This window comes from Rattus norvegicus, chromosome 8 (assembly GCF_036323735.1).
Source record: "Rattus norvegicus strain BN/NHsdMcwi chromosome 8, GRCr8, whole genome shotgun sequence".
Classification (NCBI taxonomy): Eukaryota; Metazoa; Chordata; class Mammalia; order Rodentia; family Muridae; genus Rattus; species Rattus norvegicus.
Genome location: NC_086026.1, coordinates 93414431 through 93433358, shown reverse-complemented (window position 1 = coordinate 93433358; position 18928 = coordinate 93414431). Strand labels below are relative to the sequence as shown.

The window sequence follows — 18928 nt, the reverse complement described above, 5'->3', positions numbered from 1 at the left end:
CCCTTTCAGAGCATGTTTGTGAAAGTAAAAAGCTTGTGTCTGTCTGCTCATTACAGAGCAGAGCTGCACAATTCGCAGGAGTTTAAAAAGTTAATTGCAACCTTCAAAGCACTAGGACAATAAAAACAAGAATGTGGACCTAAGAGAATCATGGTAAAGTTCCTTTCTATTGATGACATTTTTCTTTTCTAGTCTCTTTCTCTCTATATATTTCTGGTACAAAAGTCTTAGGCAGGTCTAATAAGGTCCCCAAATACCCGTGAGCAGTCAAAGTCAGCCTCGAACGATGAGTCGCAAGGCAAGCTGTAAAAATATTTCGTAGAAAAAATCCGGAACACTCATCGTGTCGCCTACCATCACGGAGACTGAAAACCAACTGAATGTCATCTGAGGACAAACATTTTACCCACTGATCCAACTCCCCAACTCCAAACCTGGCTTTTGAGATCGGACTTAATAAAAGGTGTTTCTACATCCACCACGAGTGAGCGTGGATTGATGGGCAAACCTGCCTACTCAACCAGAGGCAGTGGACATAGGAGGATCTGCCATGCTGAAGCTCGGACTATGGGGAAGCTGTAACACACCCATTACTGATACTCATTAGTGGAACAGTGATCTAAAGACATCATTCCCCCTGACTTCAAAATGCAAAGTGCTTGTTAAAACTTAATAATACACAACATTTTTTTCTGTGACACTGTTAATTTTTTAATTTCTTGTTGATCATGATCATATTTGCACTGTTTCTAGGTCATTTCTGTCCATTATTTATGACTTATTTCTGGACACCATGGCCATAGTGCTTTTCTGAGCACAAAGCTATCCGGAACTCGCTCACAAGAGTTGGCTTGTGTAGACAGGTATCTTCACATACCTGTAGGGCACGGAGATGCCAGGCTTGTCCCTGTCACCCCACCCCATTCCTGGCCTTTCCCCCAGGACAAAGCCATGCAGTATAGTGCACTGTGGATTACACGACAGTCATTCTTCATTGAGAAGGTTAGAGCACCTAATTTTTTTTTAAAGCACAGGTAACTTTAAAATCTGCATATCACAATGGAAAATTTTGATTTAGAAGGGACAAAGACAGACGTTGCCAAGATTGAAAATGCATTAATTTCCCCACAGGCTGAAATAATTTTGTTGTGTACAGAAGAAGGGTATGAAGCAGTAATGAATTAGTCTTGCACATTTGCTAGGTCAGCCTATACAAAACAGTACTAATTTTGGGGTGCCCTTCTTTTCACAGTGTGTCCCCCCCAAACCTGATCTTCCTCTTCATCCCTGCTGAGTCCTGAACGTCCTATGTAAACCAGGATGCCTGCAGGACAGATTGGCAAACTCAGATGTTAGAGTTTCTCGACCTGTGTGTGGATTGCGACACTTTTGGGGGTCTTTTGGGTCAAAAGATTTTTCAAGGGGGTTGCCTAAGACCACCAGAAAACATAGACATTTACATTACAATTCGTAACAGTAGCAAAATTACAGTTGTGAAGTAGCACCAAAGATCATTTTATAATGGTGGTGGTGGGGTCACTACAACATGAGCAACTGTATTAAAGGGTCGAAGCATTAGGAAGGTTGAGAACCACTATATTAGACACACTTCTAATCATTCTTTGACTAGACGTGAGGGTACCTAGTACTTTATGTCTCCAATCCCAGCAAACAGGAAAGATTTTTGATCACCCCCTCCCCACCACACCACACACACACACACACACACACACACACACACACACACACACACACACACACACAGTATAGAACAACCAGGATACTGTTGTCCTGGTATGTCTCCTGCTGAGTCTAATAGTCCCTAGTTGACATGGCTTAATGTGTAGCAGCGCTTTCAATTCAGTAGATAGTTTTGAAATGTTCTCTAATGACATCTTTTTTTTTCTTGTGTGTGTATGTGCATGTGCACGTGCACATACGTGCATGCACGTAGAAGCCAGAATTCGATATCATGTGTTTTCCTCAGTTACACTCTACCTTATTTTCTGAGGTAAGGGACAAGGTCTCTCACTGTACCTGGGCCTCCCTGAGTCAGCTAGAGTGGCTGAGCAGCAAGCCCAGGGGTCCTCCTGACCCTGTCTTCCCAGGGCTGAGATGACAGTGTGTGTGGCATGCTCAGCTTTTCACATGGTACTGGGAATCCAAACCCACGTCTTCATGTTTGCAGCGCAGTTGCTTGACTGATAGCTACGTTCTGAGCTTCTTTTTTTTTACTTTCTGAGCTTCTAGTAGCGTTTTTTTTTTTTTCTTCTTTTTTTTTTTTCGGAGCTGGGGACCGAACCCAGGGCCTTGCGCTTGCTAGGCAAGAGCTCTACCACTGAGCTAAATCCCCAACCCCTCTAGTAGCGTTTTTTAAAGAAAGATTTACCTTAAAGTATCCCGCAGTATTCGATTTCATTTGAAGTGTTAAAACGGAATGGCAATGGATCTGTCAAAATAGGCAATGGTATCATCTGAACGAACACTGAGGCAAGACAATATGAATTCACTGGTTTTCCCAGCTGCTGTGGTATCAGGGTAACTTGCCTGGAAACATGTGTTGCTGCTGCTGCTGCTGCTGCTGCTGCTGCTGTTGCTGTTGTGGCTGTTTTTAGCTGAAAATGAAATGGTGCCTCACTGTGCAGTACTGTTTTGAAGATGTAGACCTAATAAATCAGGCTCACAGACTTAAGACTCCATGACATAAATCCCTTCCGAAATGGTTGCAAATTGCCATTAGGCCAAGTTGAAGACCAATTTCTTCCTCTGCCTTTGCTTCCCCAGGCCAGGGAGTTTGAGGGAAAGAGCTGTCTGTGCAGCTCCCTCCGGGGAGAAGTCTCATTGAGGCAGCTCTGCAAATGAGCTGTGCTGTCTGTTTTCCTGGGTTGATGACCCAGGGAGCCTGAGCAAACGGAAGCCAGCTCTTTCTTTGCCTCTTTTCCTTCTGTGACTGGCTGGTAATTTGAACACATGAGATCAGTGACAGGCTGCTCTGCTCTGTGTAAGCTGACCCGTCAAGTGGAGCCCCTGCAATAAATGAAGAAAGGGGAACACAGACACCATGAAACTCCTGTGGTGGCTTTTGATTTGGAAGGAGGCTCAGATTTGGTTTGATGGTTTCTTTATAACATACATGGCACAGAAAAAAAAAAGAAAGAAAGAAAGAAAGAAAGGCTGTGCATAGCTCCTTCCCGTTTAAAGGGAATACTGTTTCTAGTTTGCAGACAGAGGCAGGGAAATTAGCAGAATGCAATCATGATAATTGAAACCTTCCTCAGAAAAATCTTTAGAATTCTCCATCTTTTTCCCTTTAATAAGAAGCTGTCTAGATTTGATTGGAAGGGAGGGAGACCCCAAAACATGTAAAGGCTGATACTTCAAAGAAAAAAGGCTTAACCAGAAGGGGCAGACAGCACCATCCTGATCTACATAATAAGGGCCTTTAACCTGAGCTCTACCTACAGCGTAGGGCCAGTTCTCTGTCTCCCTTTGAAACACCAAGTCTTCAGTGCAATGCACTGGAAGCTGAAATAGATACCTTCCCTGTTAAGAAGGGCTTCCTGATCTGTGAATCACAGACCACTTGATGGAATGCTTCAAAATCTGTCCCTAACCCCTTCAACCTATCTTATCAAATTAATTCTGCTCCGGTATAAAGAAGCTACCTTGAAACCATACATGTGACTAGAAAGTGTCAGTTTGTTGGTTTTTATTAATTTGTAGCTAGTAAGGTTGGCTGAGCCGGTGCTGGATTTTGTCCGTGTTAGAAGCTTTCTGTTTTTGGTTTTTTTTTTTCCAAAATAGATGGCGGTCCTTGGGTCACAGTGGTGGGATGAGGATCTCAGGTCTTCATTCTTTGATGAACGAGCTGTGGTTCTCAACCTTCCTAATGCTGTGACCCTTTAATACAGTTCTTCCTGTTGTGGTGAGCCCCAACCATCAAATTAGTTTCATTGCCACTTCATAACTGCTACAAATTGTAATGTAAATGTCTGTGTTGTTTTCTGATGGCCTGAGGTAACCACCTGACAGGATCATTAGACCCCCAAAGGGGACAGAAATGACCTACAGGTTGAAAACTGCTAGATTAAGGAGTGGTGTGTGTGAGTGTGTGTGTGTGTGTATGTGTGTATGTGTGTATGTGTGTATGTGTGTGTGTGTGTATGTGTGTGTATGTGTGTATGTGTGTATGTGTGTATGTGTGTATGTGTGTATGTGTGTATGTGTGTGTATGTGTATGTGTGTGTATGTGTGTATGTCTGTATGTGTGTGTATGTGTGTATGTGTGTATGTGTGTGTGTATGTGTGTATGTGTGTATGTGTGTGTATGTGTGTGTATGTGTGTGTGTATGTGTGTGTATATGTGTACGTGTGTGTATGTGTGTGTACGTGTGTGTATGTGTGTATGTGTGTGTATGTGTGTGTGTATGTGTGTATGTGTGTATGTGTGTGTATGTGCGTGTGTATGTGTACGTGTGTGTATGTGTGTGTATGTACGTGTGTGTATGTGTGTGTATGTGTGTGTATGTGTGTATGTGTATGTGTGTGTGTATGTGTGTATGTGTACGTGTGTGTATGTGTGTGTACGTGTGTGTACGTGTGTGTATGTGTGTATGTGCGTGTATGTGTGTGTGTGTGTGTGTGTGTGTGTGTGTGTGTGTGTGTATCCTAGCAAGGCCAATCCTTCCTTGGAACTGATAAATGAGCACTAAGTTGAAAAAATTCTCTCTTCCCAGTCAGGTCTCTAAATTGGAGCTTCAGAGAACAGGGTCACACTGTATGGAGGCCAGTAAGGGGAGGTGACCAAAAATAAAAGACTTGAAAGTGACAGAAAAAAGAACTGAAGCAGAGCGATCTCTAGATCCCCTGGTCCCACAGGAATTGTCGCCTGAGGTGGAACTGCTGCCACTATGTGCAAACACTTATCTTCCCTTTAAAAACCTTCCATTTCGGCTTCTACATTTTGAAGCTTAAAACAACATCTTTAAACTATTAGGGTTTTTTTTTTCAATTGGATCAGTTGTGTTAGCTTTGACATGTTCCTAGGAACATAAAAAAAGACCCAGGGGAAGGACACCAACTGGGTCTGGATCCTTTTCAGTCATCCTCCATATTCATCCCCACCCCCAGGAACAATACATTCTCCATCCTAAAAGGTTGGAGTTTTATTTGTTTTGTTTGATTGTTTTGTTTTTGTATTTTTTTTTAAATTTTAAAATTTTTGCCTTTTCTAGAATGTTCTGTAAAGGAAATAATACTGCATGTGGCCTTTTGCACCTGACCCCCTTCATCATGCACAGGAATTAGCAAAATTCTGCGAAAGGACAAGTGGTAGATACTGCCAGCTTTGAAGGACATTTGGTTGCTTTTGCTGCTATTCGACTCTGTCACCATAGCTTGAACGCAGTCACGGGCAATCTGTAAGTAGCCGTAGCTGGATTTGGCTTGCAAGCCGGATAGATAACTGACCCCTGAGTAAGTAAGGACAAAGCAGTGGCCATCTGTTCACGCCTGACCCAGATGAAGTTTACTCCTTCTGGTTGCTGAATAATGTTTTACAACATGGTTATATTACAGTATCTTTGTCCATTTTAGAGAGGAGACACATTTGAATGTGCCTGAGTTTTGGTGATTATGAATAAAATAGCCATGAACTGAATATGCTTCCCCAAATTCAGGGTGAAATTCGATCATCAGTATGATCATGCACAGAGGTAGGGCCTTTAGAGCTCTGTAGGTCACAATGGCTCCTCCTTTATGAATGAGATGAAGGGTCTGTATGAGAGACTTTCCCTAGGCCTTTTCCTTAGGAGGACACAGCATTCACCCATTCTGAAAGAATGCCACAGACAGTACAGAGACTGGCTTTCACTACTTATCACACCTATTAGACCCTCCAGAACTTCCTAGCTTCCAGAGCTGTGCCCTATCAGGCCTGGCTGAGCTGCTGACATGGTGGTGGCTTTCAAGCCAGGACGTCAGTGATAATTTGTTACAGCCGCTGGTTGTTCCTGTATAGAGAAGACCAAGCTCTATATTGCTTAATTTTAAGGCAAGTCCTTCAAGTTATTAGGTTGAACAAAAGTTGTACATAATTGTTCTCTTCTTACAGACATTCTTTATTTTCACATCATCCTGTGTGTGACGTCTGAGTCAATAAGTTCCCAACACTCTGCTCTGACTGGGCCTTCAGCCCGTAGGCTTAGAACATGAGGCATTTCCATTTCCTAGTTACATTTGATTTGGATAGGATAATAGTCTACATTCCAATGAAAACACACTCATTTATTAACAATAATGATTCAGCATTGGACCAATGGTGGATTTCCTCAGGCAATCAGATAACAAAACATTCAATATTCACCTGAATTTCTAACTTCTCAGAACACAGATAAGGGGAAGAGAAGAGCTGAACTCTGCTGGCTTATTCCATTTTCCACCATTCATACTCCTAAGTTCCAGCCTTTAAAACACAAATCCAGACGGATGCTGGGATCACACCTGCAATCCCAGCATGGCTGGGGCAGAGACTGAAGAATCTATAGTGGGACTTTTATCTAATCAAAACCAAACAGAAGAGAGGGAGAGGGAGAGGGAGAGGGAGAGGGAGAGGGAGAGGGAGAGGGAGAGGGAGAGGGAGAGGGAGAGAGAGAGAGAGAGACTGACAGACAAAGACAAAGAGATGAGAGAGACAGTGACAGAGAAAGACAGAGACACAGAAGATTTAGACAGACAGAGAAAACTTTAGTCCTGTTCCTACTATTTACTAATTGTGTGACTTTTAGTAATCACACAACTGTATATTTTACCAGTTTCAATATTCTGTGAACATATAGGGAAGAAATTGAAAATAGACTGTAGTAAATGTGAAACCGGAAAGGAAATATTTCCTTTCCAATCCCCTGACAGTTTGGAAGTTCTATATTGGGGACTTGGGGGTCATTAATCAGTTGTAGCATCGAGCATACTAAGCAGGTAGATAATCACACTGACTTCTATTTTTTTTTTTAAAAAAAGCAATAATCACCGAGTAATTCATTCAGTATCTTGGAAAGTTAGTGGCTGTCCAAACTCAATTATGATTTGCAATTAAGTGAAAGGCCATGCTTGGATGATTCCAAGTTTACGACTGAGTTGGCACCTCTGCGCCGTGCTAAAAGTGAGACTGCGGGGACTTGCAGATTTAAGGACTCAGAACAGACAACAGTCCCTGGGATGCCGAAGGGATTGTTAAAACTTAAAAGCAGCCATTTTCCCACTTGCTAGAGAATTTGAAATTAAAAACCGAAAGAGTGCGCAAATCAGCAGAAATACTGTGCGAGCGCATAGAGAATTTTGAGCCCCCTATGAGAAGAATCATAAAAGTCTGAGAAATATATGGCAAGGAGGCCATAAGGGAAAGGTGTTTGCTTTGTCCATTTCAGGGTCTGCTCTCTCTCTGCACACATAGGCAACCAGATACAATTCACTTTACAGATACATGCCTGGCCCTGTACTTGGGTTTCCACTTTAATTTAACAGTAGTTACCCCGGCCCAGTCACATGACATAGTCTATTGTTTACCTCTGAAAAGTTGTTCAAACACCTATTTACACACCTTCCCCACGGTGAACTGATGTTGTTTGCTGACAGGATATTACCAGCACTGATGTCTTGTTTGTGTTTTCTACTTGCCTTTATCATGACCCTGTATTTTCTCTCGTGTTTCTTTTCCAGTCCTCTGACAGCTTAGAAGCTCTATGTTGCATTTTACACAGTGAACATTACCCTTAAGTTAGCTTTCTAGAGATTGAACACTACGTTTTCTGTAAATGCTTGAAGTTTTTTCAGTTTTCATTTCTTGTAGTGATATAATTTCTATGTCCTTATGATTATATATATACATATATATATATGGTTTATGATGATATAGTTATTCATTCAACAACTTCTGCTACTTTTTAAAATCTGGTTTTTAATTGAAAACACACACACACACACACACACACACACACACACACCACAGAGAGTGTGTGAGGGGTTGGGGCAATGGCTCAGTGGGTAAAGAACTTGCCCTGTAATCATGAGGACCTGAGTTCAAGCCTCTGGCACTCACGTGAAGATGGTAAGGCTGACACTGGAGAGGAAGAAACAGAAAAATCCCCAGGGCTTTCCAGCCAGCCATTCTAGCAGAATTGACAAGTGCCAATTCAGTGAGAGAAGTTATCTCTGAAAAATAAAGTGGAAAACAGTTGAAGAAGACACCTGGGGTCAACCTCTGACTTTCATGTGCACACGTATGTAAGCAAGACACAAACGCATACAAAACATGAAAGAGTGATGGCTATCTATCTAGTCGATTCATGCTCAGTGCTTTTTAGATATCCTCTTATGATGGTGTTTGTTTCCTCTAACTCAGCCTCACAAGTTCATGCACTTGATTTTATTTTGTAAAGTCTTTTAAAAATAGCATCCAATTAATTCTTTGAGGATTTTATAGAATACATTTTTCTCAAATTCATCCCCCAACTTCTCCCAGATCTACCCTTTCCTCTCCCTAAAAGCTCCACAATCTCCCCAAACAGCTTGGAAACAAATGTTCAAACACACGAGCCTGCGGGGATGTGACGTCTGATCTTAGTGGTCAACTGGACACACTTAGGGAGAAGGAACCTCTTATTGAGAAATTGCCTCCATTAGATTGGCTTGTGCCTTGTCTGTGTGTGTGTGGAGAGGGGATCGGTGATGTGGATTTTCTCGATCGCCAATTGATGTGAAAAGACCCAGGTCATTGTGGGTGGTGCAACCCCTGGGCTGAGTTACACAAGAAAGCAAGCTGAGCATGGGACGAAAGAAATAAGCCGGCAAGCATCGCTACTCTGGTTTCAGTTCCTGCCTCACCTTCCCGGAATGGTGGACTATAACCTGTAAGCCAAACACGTTCCTCCACATTGCTTTTGCTCAGGATGTTTCTCTCAGCAAACTAAGTCAGAGACTTTGGATGTGAACCATAGCGTACTTCTTTACTAATCCTCTCCTCCCGTCTTTATCTGCTTCTTTTCCCGTGAACCCTAGAGAATGGAGACCAGTTCGGCTTCATCTGTGTAGCTACAGTTCTTAGGATAAGGCTTGGGTCATTCTTGGGGGGCGTCTTTAATTGTTTTGCACATAAATTAAAGTGAGTACTTTCAGATACGTTTTGGGATGTTTGACAATTTCAACGCACTTATTTTAATGGCGGTTCCTAACTTTTTCAAGTTCTTCACAAAATACTAGATTCTACATTAACGCGTGTCAAAGGATTAGTCAAAAAATTAACTTGTAAATGAGCTAGTGACTCATCATGAAAAAATATTGCACTGTCTCCCTATGTGGGGCCCAATAATAACTTCTGTGGCTTTAAAGTTTAATGTCATCAGTTCCATGGGCAATCCCTGCCTTTACTGGCATTTAAATCTATAAGCTCTCGTACTTAATCCTTAAAATTAATGCAATGTAATATGCTTAAAAATCTGTCAAGGAGTCAGAGTGAAAAGCTGTGAGGAAGTACCATTCACCATGTTACATATTGATTTCTCTGTTTCTGACCCAGGCAAATAGAATCAATGTTTATGACAGGAGTTGAGGAGAAGGAGTTGGGGCTAAATGAGCTCCCCGTGTGTACTCATAGATGCTAAGTGAAACAAAGAGATCCACTGTGAGTCACATCTCTGGTGGAGTTGATTAAACCCGAGTGCACATGACTGAAACATCGCAGCATGCAGGTTGAATTGCCTGGAGGGTGTCTGTGGCTGGCAGGAGCAGCAGGCAGGCAGTGGCTTTCTCTATGCCCAGTGATTTCACTGTGCAGATATAAATCCAGACAACTGCAACTGAAAACACTTGGACTCCCGGTAGCACTCTAGCGACAGCCAGGCCATAAATGACGGAATGACTGTCTCAAAGATCCCTCACACAGGAACAGTAGGGTTTGACAGGCACAGAGAAAGCAGCAGCAGACACCAGCCACTCCATTAGGACAGAGTGGGCAGAATCCTGTCTCTTTGTTGGTTTTGCAAGCAAGCAAGGGGGAAGAAACACAAGCAGGTATTCGAGGAGAGAAAAGCTGTACGTGCGCTGTTTTCACAGCTGGTCTGAGCACATCGTGAATTATAGAGAAATTTATGAGCGTTGGGGGAGGTGCTCCAGGAGGAGAGAAAATGCCAGCATGTGGCATTTGTGTGTCCTGATTCCCCACGCCATTCTGCAAATCTTCACTGAGTTCCTGCTAGGATACATAAAGGACATAAAGGACACAAGTCAGGTCTGGGCTCAGGTAGTCTTGTTCAGCTAAAACACACCTTTCCACTGTCCATTAGATTGCAGCTGGGAGCTACAGTGAAGAGCATTTGCTGTGTCGCTCGCTCGAACGGACCACCTTCAGCCGAGGGCAGAGATTTCTCTGGCGCAGAGGACTCCAGTACTGTTGGTATCACAGAGATAATTATTCTGGAATGTGTTTAGCATTTTGGGCATTAGGAGTGCAGTTTAAGAAAAGGGATTTCGTCAAGTCTCTTCACATAAGCATGCATTTTTAGCAAGGGGAAACATTTAGAGGTGTTTTATCTAATGTTCAAAACCAGCAATTCACTTATTTCCAAAAATCTTTATTAAATAATCTGGTGCCTTAGATTTTGGAAATCTAGCTTTATTGATACAAAAAGGGGAAAGCAAAGTATTATACTGACCACAGTGCGAAGTTATTAACCAGAAGTAATGGTTAGGAATTTTTCCTTTCAAATGGCTAGGTATACAGTACCAGGCAGAGAATCCCTTTTAACATAGGTATTTGATTTTGGACCCTGGGACGAGGAACTGAGGTGCATATTTTACAGACCAAAGCAGACCTGGCTTCCAGGTTCTCCCAGCATCCCTCAGTGCCTACCTGGCATCAAACCTGAACTTTCCAGTCCAGGGGCTGGGCTGCCCTTTCCCCAAGGCTCTTCCCTATATAATCTAACATTTTGCTTCTCTCTCTCTCTCTCTCTCTCTCTCTCTCTCTCTCTCTCTCTCTCTCTCTCCCTCTCTCCCTCCCTCCCTCCCTCCCTCCCTCTCCCCACCCTCATCTCTGTGTATAGCACATATCCTCCCCTCACCTACTATGGCAACTCCCCTGGCATCAATCTTGAGGGCCAGTAAACTTGCCTGGAAGCAGTTTCCCAATAAACCTGCCTTTAGTATAATCTAATCTGGTTTGAACTGGTTCATTTCACCAGCAGAGAAATAACCTCTCAATAGAATCCTGGAAAAACATCAAAAGATTCTTGCAAATAGGAAAAAAGAAAAAGAAAATAGGAACTGGACCTCTGAATCATGCATAGATTTGGGGGCCCAGTGTGGGGTTACACCCAGCTTAGCTATACACCAACTGTAACTGTAAGGCTGGAAGTGAGTCCTAACTACCAGGAGATGCCCCAAGTGAGACATGAGAACGAAATTCAATGCAAATGCAAGAGGTTTATTTTTCCAGTTCGTCAGGGTCGACCCTCAATCAGCCCCTCGTGGTAAGTGATTAGGAGGCGACCCCGAATGACTATAACAAGCAGTTTTTATACTTTTTAGGGGTACAGGTTATATCAGCAAGGTTACAGTTTAAACTTATTGGCTAAACATATTGACCTTTGAATCTATTGGCTAGCAAGCATATGACATGCATTCGAACTCTATCTGGGACCAGAGGGTCAGGTGACTATCAGTCAGTACATTCTGTGGTTTTTCAAGAATGTCCCTGCTCCTCCTGAGAACTGTGGGTGGAGAATGGAACTTGGCCTAGCCTTGACCTGAGGCGAGAAGCTGGTACTTGGCCTAATCTTGACCTGAGGTAGTGAGTGTAAGGCCGGCGAAAGCACCTAGGGTCCTTCACAGGAACCCTATAACCTACCTACTTTCTACCAGGCCAAGCCTCTTAATAACTCTTACACTTCAGTAAGAACTAGGGTCCTTCATAAGCCCTGGGTAGGTAATTAGTCTATTTTATGGCTTTTCCCAGGAAGACAGGAGCAATGTCTATTTATCCCAGAGACACACTGATGATAGACCAAAGAAACAGTTCCACCCTAGTCTAGCTTGCTGACCAGTGCGTTTATTATAGTTTCAAACAGGAATACAGGGGATGGGTTACTTCTAGGAGTTTGGATTAATCAAAGGCAACTATAGCACAAAAAAGCCTCCCGACATGGATGAGAATTCACATAAGCTACATCCCTAAAGTTCCCTGCGTGACCTATAGGCAGCTCAGGCAGCTGGAGTATCCTCTCCTCAGTATATTACTGTGTGCATAGTCATGAAGAGGAGCCTTGTGAATCCTGTGAGTTTCAGGAATTTCCTGAGACTTGCTGTGTGTATTTATTTCCTAGGCCTTGAAAGACTGTTTACTTCCAGAGTCTTAAGGAGCTCCCCTCTCCTTCCAGCGGGGAAATGATTCAATCTGGAGGAAGAGGTTTTTGTCTACACAGTCTTGTAAGGCCTCGGTTTCCTGTCATTAAATTGCTGTGGACTATAGCAACTATTAACCCTCTGTGGGTAGTGCTGCTTCAGATGCTTCTTTTAGCAGAAAACTGTCTTCAGGGGTGAGCACCATTAGTATCTATATTTCTCTGATGAGGAAACCCAGGCAACCCTTGCTCCAGAATATATGAAATTCCAATGCACCCACAAAGCCATGTAAATGTCTTGTGTCATGATGGCAGGTTGAGCTTTTTCATCCTGCATTTCTCTGGGTCTACAAAGAAGACAATAGCTTCTCGAAGGATCTTTTACTCTCTTGGCTGGGAGTAGGACAAAGCACAGAAAACTAAACTCTGGTTTATTGATGTGCATGAGAAGGCAGTGAATCTCCTACAGTAATCTAAAAATCAAACTCATATTATACATTAAGGAGTAATTTTTATTTCCCAATCTCCATTGGGCCCCTAAGAGTGTTTTACATCTTATTTAAATACTTTACCCTTATTTTGTATCATCTAATAATGCTGACTGCAACCTGGTGCATTCAAATGCTCTCCTCATTCCTTTAGTTTTCTCTCAACGGTGGGTATGGCTCCTTCCTTTTTTGTTCTCCCCCATGGCCTGGGTACAATTCTAGCTCACCTGTATCACCAAGCTACAGAAAATGTGTTATCTCGTGGCCCAAATGCATTTGCCAGATCATGTGTTTCTTTCTATCATTGACGAGGAACAACACTGTCAAATTCTATACTGATGTGTCACACACCTGTCTGAAAGTGAAACTAAAAGATGCCAGGGGCTGATTGAAATTGCTATGTCCATGTCCAAAGATTTAATAAATTGGTACTTTGTATATGAGGCCTTTGAGAGATCTGAGTAGGAAGCTAACAGTAATGGGTCCTTATAAAAAAGAAACAAAGTTTATTCTTGTTCTTGATCTCTTTCAGACTCTGAAAGAATGTGACCACATACAAGACAGGAAGAAGACAGACCCTACCATAACTTGACTGTCTGGCATGGCACCCTGATCTTGGGCATCAGGCCTCTAGAAACAAGATAATTTTTTTTCATTTAAGTGACCTAGTCTATAGTTCAGGCTCTTCACTTACAATAGGATCCTCACGAAAATCATGAATGGAACCTATTGTAAGTCAGTAATAGGGTGGATACACTTAGCCAAATGAACATCATCGCTAACAATGTAGTACATTGTAGAGTTCTGGCTGTTCTCCTCTGACCATGTGTCTTAGATTCCTATTGCTGTGATGAACAGACACCATGACCATAGTAATTCTTATAAAGGAAAGCATTTAATTGGGGCTGGCTTACAGTTCAGAATGGCTTTGGTCCATTATCGTAATGGCAGGGATCATGGCGGCATACAGGCAGACATGGTGCTGGCGAGGGAGCTGAGAGTTCTACACTTGGATCCACACTATTCTGGCTTGTACTTCTGAGACTTCAAAGCCAACTTCCTGGTGACACACCTCCTCCAACAACTCTACACTACCCAACAAGGCCACACCTCCTAATGGTGGCACTCCCTATGGGTCTATGGGCCATTTTTATTCACACCACACCATGGTTGCTGAGTGGAGAAAACTTCACTAACCTGGGAATATGTCAGGCTCAAAATTCCAAGCCCAGTTTCCGAGGCTTTATCACTTTTCTCACCATTGGCAAGTCAAGAAGTTGTCCAATGAACCACAGTGTGTTGGGGACTGTCTGTATTCTGCCAAGGCACTCCCAGATGGCTAATGGAGTGAAGAAAGTTTCTAACCTGGTCTTCCTACCCAGCTTGCCAGAGTCTGGAGGATGACTGCCATTGTTAGAAATGGTTGTCCTTTAGGTATGGCAAGGCCTACAGGTCAATGGCAGCTGCCACTGAAGGGGCTGGACTTTGTGTTGGGAGTAGAGCTCAGTAGCAGACCGCTGGCCTAGAATGCACAAAGGAAATTCAATCCCCAGCACTGGGGTTAAAAATAGAACTAGTATTTCATTGCTGGGATGACTGTATTCTGTATTTAAATGTTTTCCATGCCCCTGATTCAGAGCTCAATGCATGCGTATCTGTAAGTGTGATGTGATACTCATTTATTCAAAGAGCCAAATAAATTGAAAGCAATCTTATAAAACAAATCTCTACCATAAATTTATACCGGTTGATAAATCTGTGTGCAGCGCCGTTTGTTATCTGGTTCAGTTGGGCTCGATAAAGTTCCATCCCTTGTAAAACTCACATTTCTGTAAAGAATTCTTCATTCTTTTCCCTTATGTGCTGTTTTCTGTGCTGTTCAATATACACAGAGCAAAAGCTCTTTGTTAGAGACAACATACAGAAACAGAGACAGACAGATTCCCAAGACAGTAACCACAGAGTCAACTTCCTACAACAGACGGATTACAGACAGAAGACGAGAGAAGACACAGGGAGAGGGAAGTAGAGAATCTAATCCGGGCTCGCCTTTGGTAGTGCTTCGATTCCGTTTCCCAAACACGATGCTGACACATTTTGGGCACTCTGAGGTTGTTACTAATCCACTTAACCAACCCAAAATTTATATGTAACTCAAATGTCAATGTTCATAAAGGCTCTGTTGGCACAGAGCCACCTCATTAAGTGCCATCTCTTGCTGACTCTATACTGCAATGGCAAAGCTGACCTGCTCAGACAGAGACGTGTCACCTGAAATGCTGAAAGTGCGTGCGTTCTGACCCTTATAGAAAATGTTTGCCAGCCCTCATATTGCATCATTAATATAGAGTGAGGGGATTTGCGTGCGAGATACCATAAATTGTGGAGGCTACTAATGGGCGCTGAGGATGGATGACTTTGTTATGAGATACCAGAACACAGCAGGTTTAGAAGAAAATGGGAGGAAGAGAGAATTTCTCATTAGGAAAAAAATCCTCTTTATCAAATGTAAAATATTAAGGTTTTTTTTTTTTTTTTTTTTTTTTTTTTGCTAGTGAACAAGAAATCAGACAAACACGTGAACTAAGACAATCACCTCCCTGTTTTGAGGGCCAGTTCAAATCAGGCATTCTTCGTATTTCAACGTTATTTTGATGTTCAAGGGCAAATCCATATGCAGTTGTTCATGTGCATGTGTGGTATGATTCCTACTGATTATAAAAGCGTGCTTAAGAAGTAGGGTGCACACCACACACGGAAACTGACTGTGGAGGCAAATATTCTAAGATAGCCAAGGAGGTTATCACAGAGCAGCAGCCAGGCCAGGAAATCTCTCCACAGCAAGCACAGTTGAAGTATGAGAAGCATTGAAGGGCACCCACACTGGACAGATGGACAGACACTCTCTGCTGTCCTCCCCAACCCCCGAAGCCTGGGAAATAAACTGGCCATCTGCTGGTCAGCGGGCAAACGTCCATCTGTGGCACGGGATCATTCACCCTCAGATGCTGCAAGTCCTTTGCTCAGTAAATGCTTTCTTAACACTTTTCATAGGAAGAAAACTGTCAAAGCCATTGGGAGAGAAGACAGAGAAATAGAATTGTGGTCTCTATTCTCCAAATAGGTAACCACTGCGGGGAGATAAATTATCCGTGATAAGGAGCAGCAACTGAGAAATCCTGGAAACAATTTATAGAATTAATTCAGAAAAGAAAGCTAAAATTCAGCTCAGGGAGTCAGGAACACACACCCTAACCCCTATCCCCACTACCACCTCTGACACCAAAGGAGGGAGGGGGGATATAATGAGTGGGGTGGGCTGGGGTTGGGGTGGCTGACAAGTTCAGGATAGACTGGGAGAGAGGCACACCCCAAAGAAGAAATTAGGCTGAAGTCCATGAGAATGATGGAGGGAAGGGAGCTGGAGAAAAAGGCAGACAGGGAAGGCAGCGCTTGGGGATTAAGAACCTGTCTATGGGATGAAAGCGTCATCCATTTGACAATGAGTAGACTCAGTGTGTTCGCATAAAGAGGAGGGATAATAAGTACATGGGCAGTTTTGTCAAAGCAACCAGCTGCAGAAGACAGAGCTGGGTAATCACAGAGGAAACAGAGAAGGCAGATGGTATTCCAGTAGGAGAGACGTGAACAGCGAGGAACAGTGTACGTCTTTGCCCTTACAGGATAACAAAGGATATTTCTAATTGACAGACACATTGCATAGCGTGCCAGAGAATAAACACGGTGAGGCACTAAGGGCAGAGATAGAAACTCAGCCAGCTGCGGCCTTGGGCACATCACACTACGGGCACACACTGGCCACACACCCATAGCTTTGCTTGCACGAGGATCTGATGAGTCTCTTTGGGAAGATGAGTTAAGCACTGGACTGGCTTGAAAAGTTGTCCTTAGTAACTCTGGAATCACACACACTTCCCACATTGGAGGAAGGACTAGTGTCAGCATGTCTCCACAGGGGAGATCCGAAGGCCACTGGCTAAGGCCGTTGCTATGGTGTGAGCCTCTGTGGCCGGCAGAGTACACCTGCTGAAATCCCGATGTCCAGAGAAGCAGTAGAGGAGGGGCTCCTGGGGGTGGTAATCAGGTCTTGAGGGTGAAGCCTTCATAAATGGGGTTCGTGCCTTTGTAAGAGAGACCCCCAAAGAGCTGTTCTACCCCTTCCTTTATTTGAGGACAGAGCAAAGTGCCATCCATACGCCAGGAAGGGATCTCACAGAAACCAAGAAGCCAGGCATGTAGTAATTTTGAAAATGTCACCATCCAACTGTGAGAAATAAATTTCTGGTGTTTGTAAGTTTCCTAGTCTATGGTATTTTGCCACAGCAGTGGGAGTGAACCAAGAGAGGCAATGACCAAAATAGAGGAGCAAATGATCTTTTGGGTAGATCTCTTGGTAACACTTTCCTGATTAATCTGTCTTTCTCCTTTCCCTTCTCTCCCCCCATTCCTTTTGTTTCTTTCTTCTTTTCTCCACGGACGATATTGAGAAACAATTGCCAGATCCCTGAGCCCAAGATGGGAATTATCAGAGCCATTTGCTGTCCATATGAGGGTCCATGGGCATTGGTCCATACACATGCTACAAAGAGACAAGTAGCTGCCATTTAGAAATGTTTCTAAAATAGCTAATGGCAGGGGACACCTTCCTGATGCTACCCTTGAGATCTAAGACTTTTTTCCATTCGGTTATGGACCACACATCTATGATTTTTGACTCACACAATAGAACCAATTCTTTTTAGTAAAATAACAATCTTTTAGCTTTGCCAATGGAGTGATGACTAGATATGGCTTTTATTCTGAGTTGTCACATACCAGAGGTGATCTGCTAAAGGATTTTAATTGCTACAGGAGTAACCCACGATTTAAGTAAACCAGGAGAATTCTGGGATGCATGGCCTAAAGCCTAGTGTTGTTTTATGCAGGCTTCCTGTCAGCTCTGACCAAAACGTGCACATACCTCACTTAATAACACCTCAAAAAGCAAAAACAAAAACAAAAAAGAAAAAGAAACAATAACAAGAACAAATCTCGGGACTAGAAAGACAGCTCAGCAGTTAAGAGCACTTGCTGCTCTCCTGAAGGAGCCCAGTTAGTTCCTAGAAACCATGTAAGGGAATTCACAGTTGTTTAAGTCTTCAGCTCCAGGGAATCCAATGTCTTCCTTTGGTCTCTGTGGGCATGCGCATGAGCGCGCGCGCGCACACACACACACACACACACACACACACACACACACACACACACAGTGCAATCTTTAAAAAGAACAATGCCACTTCTAGAGAAAAAGAGCTACAAATGAAAAGCAGCCCTTCGCTAAGGTGACTCCTGGGGCACAAAACAGAAAGGATCCGTTATCCTGGATGGATGTTGCATGACTGAAGAAACACGCTTGCAATAAATAAATGAACAGACAGCTAATAAAAACTTCAAACCAAGCTGGGGGTGTAGATCTGTGGCATGAAGTGCTTAGAATGATCAAGGTCCTAGACTCAGTCCCCAGCACCAAAACACAAAACAGCAGCAGCGAAAATCTATCCCGCGATTCGTTGGTGAGCGACGGGTCTCCAGGTGAACGGATTTAGTACGGTTGGTGAAAGCAGAAACTTACGACTTTATATTTCAGAAGGTGCTCCAACATCCACGTCTTTTGCTCATCAGACCACAATCACCCTAGTAAGTACAACGGGCAGATCCCGACAGCACTGACATTGACACCGTGTCCTAGATCAGTTTGATAGACCCAGAGGAATAAATAGTCTAAGAAATGAAGTGAATCCTAAGAAGAATAAAGCGCAAGATTTATTTTGTCGGCACAGAGGGAAGAAAAATGATTGCAGCCAGACATAAATTATAATCGGTTTGGAGAGAGTAAATCTACAACCTTTCCTACTAAAAAATAAAACTTCTGGGGTCAACCCTTTCTGTTACATTTGGATGTGATGCTTTAGGTGATTAAAATTAGATTATGGGAAATTCGAGGACACAATTCCAAAAGCAATGAAAGAAGCAAAACCTTGTAAGAAA

General features: G+C 43.1%; 1 protein-coding gene across 1 annotated transcript in view; it reads right to left on the bottom strand.

Moving 5' to 3' along the window:
• Positions 1 to 215: 215 nt before the first annotated feature.
• Positions 216 to 18928, bottom strand: part of Sh3bgrl2 (SH3 domain binding glutamate-rich protein like 2) — a 92040-nt gene continuing 73327 nt past the window's right edge. Inside the window, exon 3 of the mRNA NM_001389251.1 lies at positions 216 to 3027. Within this exon, the coding sequence (NP_001376180.1) occupies positions 2977 to 3027 (51 nt within the window). The 3' untranslated portion in view covers positions 216 to 2976. The remainder of the gene's footprint in view (positions 3028 to 18928) is intronic.